This window comes from Neolamprologus multifasciatus, chromosome 7 (genome assembly GCF_963576455.1).
Source record: "Neolamprologus multifasciatus chromosome 7, fNeoMul1.2, whole genome shotgun sequence".
Classification (NCBI taxonomy): domain Eukaryota; kingdom Metazoa; phylum Chordata; class Actinopteri; order Cichliformes; family Cichlidae; genus Neolamprologus; species Neolamprologus multifasciatus.
The window spans coordinates 37,351,114-37,363,620 of record NC_140445.1 but is presented as its reverse complement, the minus strand read 5'-3'; the positions used below and the strand labels follow the sequence as shown (position 1 = coordinate 37,363,620).

At 38.7% G+C, this 12,507-nt stretch overlaps 1 protein-coding gene across 4 annotated transcripts in view; it reads left to right on the top strand.

The window, feature by feature from the left end:
• The window catches only part of dcc (DCC netrin 1 receptor), a 389,213-nt gene that overhangs the window by 126,223 nt on the left and 250,483 nt on the right, over positions 1 to 12,507 (top strand). For all 4 annotated transcript variants that reach the window (XM_085168991.1, XM_085168990.1, XM_085168994.1 and 1 more), the window contains exon 3: positions 9,508 to 9,795. In XM_085168991.1, coding sequence (XP_085025117.1) covers positions 9,508 to 9,795 — 288 coding nt within the window. The remainder of the gene's footprint in view (positions 1 to 9,507; positions 9,796 to 12,507) is intronic.

Sequence of the window (12,507 nt, the reverse complement as noted above, 5' to 3'; positions counted from 1 at the left end):
AACTTCCAGCAACCATTCACCAACCGATTGGGAAATACACATTATTCCCTCCAAATTCATGCTTACCAGATGATTTCTAGACCTCTGTGCTTTGAGCTTTAGCTGTTAGTAATTGTAGCTCACAAAACTTGGAGGTTTTTCTTATACTTGTTGTGTGAGTTAGTTTCTAGTTTATAATAACTTTAGCCCTGTCCTCTGAACCTGCTAATAATAAAATATACAACAAATAAATAAACAGGACATCCGTGCTGTTAGAAGCCCTGGTGCCCCTCAGGGGTCGTTTTCAATCTTCTTTTCGTTGTGTGACTGGTTTTCTAGTATGTCGCGCAAAAATAGAAAAAAAAGAGAGTCATTCAATTGTTTTTCGTAGACAAATGAAATGGAATTTGGATGCTATAAATAGACTCAGAGTTGTATTAAAGATTAAAGCACAGATTGTTTTTGACTTTGTCTTTGACTGTCAACCATAATCACACCAGCTGATATTTGTTGGAGTTGTAAGTTCGGGTTCTTGTGTGTAGCCTCATGATTTTTGGTTGCTGATTTTGTTTTGTTTTTTCCACCGATATAAACCATCATGCATTGTAAGAACACATCACTTGTTTGTGTATTTTGCTTGGATACAAAAAGAATAGAAGCGATCCAGCATGCACTGAATACGAAATCACTGGACTTGAAAATAAGAATAGAGCAACATTGTTGAAAAACCTTTCCTTCAACTGACAGATACAGATATGTCTGAAACCTGGGCTTTGTAACCAGTAAATATTTGCATGTTGTCCACATGTGTATTTACATAACATACAATTTCTATACAACAGAAGAGAAAATGTAAGCATAAAAAAACTGAACAAATGGCAAGAGTGAAAGAAAGAAATAATGAGCAGAAGAAGAATGTTATAGAAGGAGATGATTGAATGAATAAAGAGTATCGGAGAGGAGATTCCCCTCATTTAGATTAACATGGCCACAACACTTTCACCTCTCCTTGAAAGTTATAGCAGCACAACACACATACACACACACATGCTCCCATAATATTGCCGTTTCCATTTATTTTACTGTTCATATTTACTTAATAACACCAAAGTAATTCACCTGTAATGTAATTTAGTAAGTGGAGCGAGGCTTAAGATCAATACAGTTTATGGAAGACATTAATAGAAAGCAGCTCTGAGGCTTTAGTGCATCACCATGACCATCAGTCTGCGCAGCCTGTACTGTGTGCACTATGTTGTATGACAGCTTATTGAAAGTGTGATGGGATTAAAGACAAATGCAACTAATCAAATATTCTGTCACACAACAACACGCCAGAAAGTGACCCGTCCGTGACATCTCAACAGGTAAAGATTAATGCAGTCAAAAACAATTCAGAAAAAATAGCATTCAGTAGCTTGTGAAGTTTAACATTTATATTACAGATCTAAACAATTTGGATCATGTTTAAAAAGGAGAGCAGCTGCACAAGGTTTCAGACATTTATAATCGTGTAGTAGCTCATTGTTACTTTTACTTTTGGAGGTTTTTCATTGCCACACTGGTGGTTAGGCAGTTTATTGATACATACTGGCAGTAGTTGTATTTTTAAGTGGTTTTGCATTTTTTAAGTCAAAAAATAATCGTTATATTTATGAATCACTGACATTTTGTCTTTCTTTCTATTTGTGTCAGTGTGTTAAAAGTGCATAGCAGAGAAAGCAAAAGAAGGCAAAAAAAAAAAAAAAATTTCTTTTGGGAAACTTTGAAGTGGCTACACCCATATATCTAAAATGTAACAGATTGAGATTCTAAATGAACTCACAGAGCAGTTAAATTATCCATGGAGCCCAAAATGTCTTTTTTGTTGTTGTTGTTTGTTGTTGTTGTTTCTTTGCTTTTAACATAAAACCCTATGGGGATCAACTTACTTTTGAAGACAACCTTAAGTGGTCAGCACGTCTCTGCTGACTAAAGTTTTCTGCCCTGGATATTGCAGCATTGTCAAGACATAAGGATGAGATAAGTCGATGCCAAAACACCTACTAAATCAAGATGACTCTGAGTGTAGTCAAACCCCTCCAGGAGGCTGAGACAAGTCTGAGTCAAGATGAAATAACGAGCGAAAAACAGGACAACTTGCTCATTTCATGGTCTGTTTGGCATGTGAGTGAGGAAAGAATAAGTGGAGCTGATATGGTCAAGCCTAAATTGATGCACCAAAATACAGCGCTAGGCACTGCCTCGGCTCGGTACTGGCCCAGAATCAACTGGTTATATGAGCTGCCTGATACCCGTGCAATGGTAAAATGGTTCCAGCTATGGTGACCAGCACTGCGGGACATGCAGCACACCACTTCATCACCGAAAGAACTCACTGTGAATTTTAAACTCTTATCCAAACCTGACCTGAATCATTAAACACACATGTTCCAATCAAAGTCAATTAACCCACATTCAAGCATTACATTAAAATATGAATCAGACCTACCTCCATGTCATTCACACAAACGCACACATAGATACGCATGGGCAACACTCAAGCAAGCACACAATGCATTACATGGCAAAATGCTAATGAAAGGCAGAGGCTTAAAATTCAATTAGCAGTCTGGCTGTGTGCGCTTGTGTGCGTTCAGAGATGACTGTAAACTGGGAATTAATTAGAAACACTGAACTCTCAGAGGAAGAGGGAGAGGGAGAGAAAGCATATAAGACTGAACAGAGAAGAAACGCTATTGAAGAATGAAAAGAGAGAACAAAGAAAGTGAATCTATTGCTGAAGGGTGGTAGAATAAGAAAAGAAGAAAAAAAGAGACATCCTACACAAAGTGAATACCAAGTAAAATGAAGTGGAAACACTGGGAAAAGAGAGAGATCAGATCATAATGAGGAGTACCCGTTTATGAAGAGAGTTTAAATTTAGACTTCATTTATCTACAGAAAAGGTACATTTTACCATTGAGATATCTGTTGCATTCAGGGTCTATAAGACCCTAAACAAACATTTGAAGTGTGGTTTAATAGTGTTTAAAGAAAAGAATGATAATTTAATTCATTTGATTGCAAAACCAGTCAAGCCCGCCATATTGTTATAGAGCATGGTGTAATGTATTTCTTACTTTTGGCTTTCACTTTTCAATTATCTAACCTACTGTTGTTTGTTTAATAATTCAGGTATTAGTGACATTAAAGGAGAATAGTTAATACTTATTGTGACTGCACCATAAGCCCTTTCAAATCTGCTTTCATGAAGCTCATAAACCCTCATGAATCAGTTGTTTATTGTTTCCACAAGAATTTAAAGTCAAAACCTAAACAGACAAAATGCATTATTTACCTTATTTATGAATAATTTAAACCTGTACACAGATTGTGCTTAGAGTATACTACGTAGTGGGCTTAAAGGGTCACCTTGTAAGTATATGCACTTACTAATGGCAACTGCTCACTTTATTCCTTGTCTCCAGTCACATTTTACTCTGAGTATACTCAAAATAAATAAGTTGCCCTAACTTAATCATCTTAACAGATGTTGAGAATCAATAAAAAAGAGCTGTTTAAAATACACTGTAAAATTAAAGGGCAACCAGGGAAGAGAACCTAAAATAGGAGTGATGTGTTTGTTTTGTTCTTCAGTCTGGTGGCAGGGCCAATGGTGATTATAGGTTTAAAATGATTTCTCAGACCACACAGTGGTGGAGGTGTAAAGATGAAACCGCCTCCAGCATGCCCATTCCCAATTAGCCATCAACTCTTAAAGGATTTGTGCAAGTCCCAATTAATGTTGGTGAGGAGGAGCGAGGTTCAACCCACAGAAGCAAATAATAATTGTTCCCAAGGCGAAGACTCGAAGCAGAAACGTCCCGCAAAATCCCTCCGCTGCCCTCGCCTGTTTGCTGTGATTTGCATGTTATTATTAGTCTGAGTCATTTTGATCTATTTGTGTAATGAGGATGAAAACAGCAGGAGACAGCAGCCACCACCATAAAAATGTATTTGTTAGTACATATATATATTTTAAAATGTTTATTTAACACTGTGTGTTTATGTATGTCAGTGGTTTATTTCCAAAGACAGGAAGTTTAAGTACTTTAATGCTGAGTTCAGGGTCAAAGTTTATTCTTTTCTTTTAAGTGTTCTCCTCCATGTTCTGTCCTTTCCATCATTCCTCAGTCTCGACGGACTGACCTATTTCTCGTCCTCTCAGAATTTCCGTCCTGCTGCTTTCCTTAATTTTCTTTTGTTGTTTCATTCTTTGTGATCAGAATTTCATCTCTGACTGAAGATCTCCTTTGATGCTCCTCACTTTTGATAAATGAGGCTCAGTTTTATTAAATTCAAACAGGATGTTCTCAGATCCCATCCAATGAAAACAGACACAGTGTCTCATGGAATAACAAAAAAATCTGCTCATCGGATTTCAGTTTCTAGAAAATGCCAAGAAAAGGGTTGAACAATATAAAATTTAAAACAGCTGCCTTAAGAACATTCATTAATGTGAACTTAAGAAGAGCACGTTAATCTAATATTTTTTTAGAGTGCGAAGTACTGAAGGAGGACGAGTGACATGACCTGAACTTTAATGATCCTTTAAGTTTTTGCACTTTTCCATTGAATTAGAGAAATCAAGTATTAACAATTAAGCATGGAGACTTACTCATAGATTTATAATAGTAAACTTCTAAAGCAAAAAAATACGTTCAGTGTACTCATCATCCTGTAAATTTCAGTTGATTAAATTTATATTTGTCGGCTAATTAACCATGATTATACATGACAAATCAATTCACACATCTTTATTTGAACAGAAGAGGTCATTTGCATCAGTCAGTTACAAGGTAGGAGAAAATCTTATTGGTAAATTTGGAGTTAGTATTAACTTCTCTTCCATTTTCAGTCCTTTCAAACCCATCCAGTCATGCTGATCTGACAGGCCAGTTTTGTCCCCGTGGGCCACGTGTTTAATGAGTGGCGTTAAATGCCTCACGCATAACAGACCTTAAAGTTTACACAGCTGCATCTTAAAAACCTCCACTTGTTGGCCTTGTTCATGAATATACCAGCTATGCAGCAAAATATGTCCCAAATCATAATTTTGCCTATTAGGTTTAAAATGGATGACTGATTCTCCAGCCAGCGTAAACTGCAGTCAGCCGGCACAACAGCTGATTAAATATGAAGCTCTGTCTGGACAGACATCTTTTCAGCCACGGTCGTCTCATGAGTGTCTGGTGGAACAGAAAACACTCCTATTCTAATCAGTCCAGATGTCCACACAGGCTGTGGAGTAGGCTGAATTTTACCCTGTAAATGAATCCTTGAATCTCATTTTTATTGTGCTCAGTGTGCATGTGTGCACAGCGTCATTGTGTTTTACGTCTAGAATTAGATTGACAGCAGTATTTATTTTGTGAAATTATATTCATATGTCCTGGCAATGAAAAAAGCCAAAAGCTTGCTGTCAGCTTAAATCTTCATACTGTTCCCACGAGTCCTACTTGTACATTATTCTGTTGTAGTCGTGGCTAAATAAGGTCAAATGAATAAAATGCAAAAGTCACGCGATGAGGGCTCAGTTTTTTTTAATGCTCAGCATTAACCTTTGACCACACAGTACAATAGAAAGCACTGTTTTCCATCTTATATGTTGCTTTAATGTTTGTGGGTTAGACAGGTAGCAGGATTGGCAAGTAACAAAAACAAAAATCTGTCTGTGTGTGCCATTTCTCCCAGCTGCAGGCAGCATAGTGATCTATATAGGAGAAGACAGCAGCAGAACTTATGTAAGATGCACACTCCAAATTCACATCAGTGTTACCGTCGTCTCCGATATGCGTGATGTCACAGCCGCTCAAGTCCCTGCCGCTGTGAAACCCTGTATCCAGCGGCGGCTTGTCTGACGATGCGAGAGTCAAACTGGAGCTTCTCTAATGTCTCAGAACAGAAAGAGAAGAAAGCTGACGTTTGTTTCCGAGTTCAGGTTTCCCAGCTGTTTGTGTGTCGAGGTAAAATGGAGGAAGCATAAACCTCAAACCAGCATGAAACAAAATCACAAACCACAAGTAAATCAGACCCCAAACTGCGTTTTCTCTCTTTTCCAGATGAAAATATTTCAGAGTATTTGTATGCTGACAGAAATGTAGGACTCCTGGGATTTAGAAACTTGCTCAAAACTCAAGAAAATAAACATTTCTTGTCTATCAAACTTTTCTACATGAAGCAGGTGTTATTTCTCCAAAATGTTATTTTAAACTTGTTAAAATTCACCCACAAGACATCACATTTTGAGAAATTAAGGACAGTAAATGGTTGAATGTACTGTATATATGTATGTTGGAAGCTCAGCAGTTGAGATGCCAGAAAACTGACCTAAAAAACTAGGCCTTGTCAGCTGTCAAACGATACATTTAAAACAGATTTTAGAGACACTGCTATGCTAATTTCATTATTTTTATACATTTTGTGTGATCACAAACAAAAAGAATTAAGAGTAAATAACAAAAACAACATATACAAATCTAAATATCAGTAGTGAATTTACTCAGACAGGCCCAGATATATTTGGATGCAGATAATACCCATCTGAGAGAATGACATCCTGAGCCACTAATTTATTACTCAGCAGTCCACTTGCTCTAATTTTGACATTTCAGTTGCTGCTAATAACAAGCCCAGGCACTTGCTTTCTTCTCTTCCCCTACAAGCTAGCTCACCTGCTGTGTCCCTATTGTCATGGTGCTTGTTATTCAGCTGCATCTCCGTGGGTTTCCTCAGAGGTATTCCAGCTCTACCATTTTCGACTGCAGCTTGTGTTGGTAGTTCTTTTTATCCTCTGAGGTCCACACCAACCTTGATTGTCTCTCTAACCAAAACCTGCACGTATTACAGGTGTACACATGTGTGCACACACGTGGAAAACGGACTCTATCATGATGTAACAGCCGTTTTCTGTTTGTACTGTGTTACCAATTGAAGTGATTTTCTAAAGAGGTCAAACGCTGATCATCCTTCTGCTTGTATAATCTTCCCGTTCTTGCATGGTTTACTTCCTGGACCAATGTTAGCTTAAAATTCATGTCACCCTTGACCAGTGTACTAGCTCACACCTGTACTGCTAACCAAGCACAGCTGCTCCACTGGTCCCAACATCGACGGGATGAATAAAGACAAATTTTCCTACCTAATTTATGAAACAGAAAAAAGGAGCTAATTTGAATGCTGGATATTCGTCCGCTCTTAGTGAGGGTTTTGTAAACGGCTTTGTGGTGTAAATATAGCTTAAATATATCAGAGTTTACATCATAAAGACACTATAAATCCAGGTGGATGTACACCTCTGCTCAGGCAGCATGTGGTTGTTGTGACCTGCCTTGCTTGTTTATTTTGTCACAGTGCATGGATGACCAAACCTCTTCCCCTCTGCGATTTATGTAGGTGTCTAATCTTATCATAATCACAATATTTCCTACCTTTTACCTCGAATACTGACTTCCCTTGGAGACTTGTTGACATGGAACCAGCAGAGATGTTGCACACAAGTACTAAAGTGGATGAATAAAGTGGAATATGTCAGGAATACAATATTCACAGATGTGTCTTTGAGGAGGAGAAAAAAATGAGCCCACGCGAAGACCTGAATGAACTGTATGTCAAAAAGCTCAGATTCTCATTTAATCAATTAATCTGCTTTACATTCTCAGAGAGAATAGAGAGGAAAACAACACTACTCTTTATTGAATTCCTGACATTCCTGCACCTTCTTCTTAATCTACTCAGAGCTCCCTGCAGCCATGTTGAAATTAAAACACAACTGCACTAGAGCTTCAGATAATAAAATGCCCTGCAAGAGCCGAGCGAGGCCGGCAGTCAGAACGTTCCTGTGTTTCTGTTGCTACAGGCTGTTTGTTGTTGAAGGGAATCTGATCAGACGGGAAACTGTGTGGGTCCTGAACACAGCAGGCCCTACATTGGTTGGCCGCGCTGTCTCTGTCTCTCCGTCTCTCCGTCTCTTGTCTGACTTTCATCTGTCCTCCCGCTGGTCCCAGTCTAACTCTCTCTAGAGTTTTTCACATTTTCACCCGCTGAGTTTCGCTGCTTCTTCTGCTCCATCTTTGTCTTTATTATTTTCTCCCTGTTGACCTGAGAAACCTTTGCTGTCAGCTCCCTTCTTCTTCACCTCTGCTGCTTGTGTCTTTTGTTTCTCACGCAGAGGCTGTGGGTATTAACGGTAATGTTTTCATGTCGCATTTAGACTACACAGGCTTTTGATCTGGTTACTTTGACAATGTAGGTGATTAAAAACCACAAACTGATCACTGACCAAACAAGACCTGCTTGATTCAGTTTGATTGAATTTATAGAACACTAATTAACGACGACCAGGAGCTCAGGATGCTTTATATTGAAAGCAAAGTACAATACTAGAGAGACAGACACAGGCAATAGTGGGAAGGACAAACTCCTGTTGAACAGGAAGACCAACGTTAATGACATGCAGTGGTGGTGCTGGAGTGACGGTCACTCATTGGAAGTTAACTACTTAACCTCTTCTTCCAGCCACAGTGGTTCTTTGCTATCTTTACACTGTTTCCAATCATACTCTTGAAACCACACTGCACATTCTTAATAATCAAAGTACAAATGCAACATAATAGAAATGGCCATCCCTATACTTCTAGATTATCTGAACTTAAGCATGTACCATAGGATGAAACTTTGCACTGCAGCATAATCCATAAAGGTGACCTGGGTTGCTTCAACTGCTTTTTAATTTCTTTATGCTGACTCGGTGCCAAATGACCTAGAGCGGCTTGCTATTTATATTCTCTCCCACAAAGACAGCATTAAAAGTATTGGACTGCACTGTTTGCAATTGATAGTTTTTAGGCATATTTAATAACTCATTTAAGCATTTGTATTTTTTTTTCCTGTGTGACTATGACATCCTCATCGATTTATTTGTGGTCTCTGTATTCTAGCCAGTTAGTAGCGGTGCTTTGTGTCGTGTGCTTTCTGGCTGGCTTGCTTGTTAGTTATTTCTGTGGAGATCCTCTCTGGTCCAGCAGTTGAATGTCTGAAGACCACCATGTTTGATTGCAGCTGGTGGAGTAGTTCTTCTACTGATCTGGAGAGCTGCTATGAGTTGGATAGGCACTCTAACCAGAGTACTGGTTCATCATCAGTAGTCCAAGGTCACTGAGGCAGCAAAAACTAAAATCCAAGATGATGGAAGTTAGATACATTATATGAAAGAACAAAGGGGTTTATTGCAGTGTACACAGTTCAGGGCAGCTTTTCCCCTTGTAGTATTTGCTTACACAGTTCTGATTTGAAGTGTACAAAACCTGAAGCTGCTGATTATTTTCTCTATCTTTTGTTTTCTTCTGGGCCTAACAGATAATTCCATGCAGAGAAAACTGAATATTCTCACACACAGTTTTCAACAAAATCCATTGTGTGTATATATTTACACTAAATGACTTGTTGTCAATACTTTTCTTACTCATAAAACTCATTTCCCAACAGGTCCACTCAAAGTGGTCGTCCCCACTGAGTCCGTCTCATCGTACCTCGGCGATACTGCCCTGCTCCGCTGCGAGGTTTCAGGTGACCCAACACCTGTCATCCGCTGGCAGAAGAACCGAGAGGACTTGCCACCGACCTTTGAACCTGACTCCCGTCTCGCTGTGCTGCCATCAGGTTCGCTGCAGGTCAGCCGAGTCCAGCCCCCGGACTCTGCTACATACCGCTGTCTGGCTGATAACCCCAGCAGCACAAGGACGGGGACGGACGCAGAGCTCCGTGTGCTCCCAGGTAACTGATGGAACAACGATGCCCTCCAAACACATGATTTTAGATCTATTGATCTACTGGGTCACTGATAACTGTTCATTGGCTTAAAGAACTTTTGAGACTAAGTTGATTTCATTTATCTTGTTGCGTTGCAATATTTTGGCATAATGTGTTGATTGTAAACATGTATAATACATGATGCATATTTCAAATGTTTGTATTATCACAGTTAAGTGGACTGGTTTAGATTTCCAGTCTTTTTATGGTTAGGTGCTGCACCAGCAGTTTTTACTTAGCGGTGAGTTATACTTTTCCTACAGTCATCACTCTGTCAGGTAGTAATTCTTGTTCATTTCCTCCCAGTCCTGGATGTCTCATTTTAAAATGAAATGTGATGTAATGAATATATGTGAATTTAATAACACGTCTCCGGGCTGAGAGGGAGCAGCTTCTCCGCGGTCTGCAGGGAGTCTGTCAGCCGCTGATGGTCCGTACACTCCACATCATCCAATTATACGAGTCCATATGCCGTCCACTTCATCACTCAGATTACAGCTCGTGTTAGCTCACGCTCTCCGCGGTTAAACACCACTTTGAGTCGAACTGGTGAAGTGTTCCCGCGCTCGTTCCCAGCGGGGGCTCCGTGCAGCGGAAGCGTCGACCTTCAGAGGGATAATCACATGTACTTTACATTTCAAAGTACATGTATTGACTCTCAGCTAAACTGCTCTTTTATCACCGCACACAGTGACACAGAAAACCACATTCACAACTTAACTTACTTTTAAGAATTACACAAATATGAATAAAAACTTACAATAGCTTTTTCAGAACAGACAAAACTTAAGTACAAAACAAATAAAATATAACTGCAATGAAGTTATAAAGAAGGAAAAATGCCAAACATGATCATTTGATTACGAATTATATAGTAGTTTGTAATGAAGATTTTATTACCAATCAACTGAGCCAATCCTCGTTACCAGGACATCAAATGCTGGTGTTTTGCTGAAGTTGGCTCCACAAGGTCCTTTATCATCATCCCAGGATACATGTGTTACAGCAGGAGTGAGAATTTTCACCGCTCTTGCTTTAGGAATATCATGTTTTCTGATCCATGAGATCCCACAAGATGTGGATTTCAGAAGTGTCCCAGAAGTGGTTCCTTGCAACACAGATAGTGCTGTATCCATCTCTTAATGCAAACCCATCAAGCTGCATGGAGCAGATAAAGAAACCAGGAAGTCAGATACAAGAATGGCATAGAACAGCTATTTAAATTTCAAAATAAAAGACCCCATGCAGACTAAATACTCTGCTTCTGACTGAAAGACGTGCAGAGAATGGAAAAACAGCTTCAGAGATGCAGTATCACAGGTATACTCTTGGGGTAGCATTTTGCATTTTAAGCACAATCTTTCCTTAAAAGGACTCAATTTTGGCGACTGAACAAGAACTAGAAATGTTGCCACTCATGGTGCCTACTTTCTTAAACAGTTTTTGAACCCACTATTAAAATAATTTAAAACTTAATACAACCATCAAAATAATGTTCTAAAAAATTATTAACCCGGTAGTAAAACTAAAAATGACCGTTAATTTGACATTTTTTAATGATTTTTACTACCAAGTTGAATGAGTATACATTTATCTGGATTAAGTAAAAGAAAACAATGTTCCAGTTTCAACAATAAATGTTGTAACATTATTATTATTAGTAGTAGTAGTAACAATACCAAGAACAACAATAACAATAATAATAATAGTACTAACAACAACGATAATAATAGCAAAATTCCAAAATATAAATCAGTGCAGGTTTTGTATGGCATACATATTTCCTGATTGCATTTAACTGCATTTAACCGACTGTTGTTGTAAGACTGGCGGAGCATTTTTATTTTTGAAGGCTGTGTATCTGCTCCGCAGCATCCTGCAGAGATGTGGCTGTAATGTGCGATTCTCACAGATACTTGACACAGACTCAGCTACCTGAGTCGAATCTGTTGCCAGATAAATGGACACTCAGTCAGTTCACATTTTCAGTTTGAGTGGTGAAAGAGCAGAAAACAGAAAACTGTTGCAACATGTAAGCTGAACGAAATCTGGCTTTTTTAGCCTTTAGTGAAGCGGTTTTCCTTCCATTTCCACATTGTTGTGAAACATTTGATAAGACTTGTACTTTTATGAAGCGAAAATCTCGACCTGATTTTGGTGTCAACAGAAACAAAATGAAAAAAAATTGGACTTGTTACCTTTGATGTATAAAGTTTGATGGTTTTAGTCTATTAAAGTTTTGGTTAAGGGTGACATACAGTGTTTCCCCACTGTGTTGCAAAGCCACTGGCTTTGACAAGGTTTTCCCTTTAATCCTTTCATGTTTTTTATCCTCTTTTCTCTTTGATGTATATGACGTTTTAATGGGTCACATGATTAAACTTTAATCATTCTAATCCATGAAGATTTGATTAACTTTGCCTTTGTAAAGTTTTTATCAAATGGAGCCATCAGAGGAAATCTGACGTGAAAGGTCAGGGATTATCACGTCTGATTTCTCTGAATGATGCCTCGCTGTGTGTGTTTCTGCTCAGCAGGCTCAGCTGTAGGCTCTGTAGGCTCAGCTGTAGGCTCTGTAGGCTCAGCTCTACAAGTCTGGATGGAGCGTTAAGATAAAATGATGTAATATAACAGGTTTGGTTACCTCATCAAAGTAATGTAACTTATTTCAGAAAT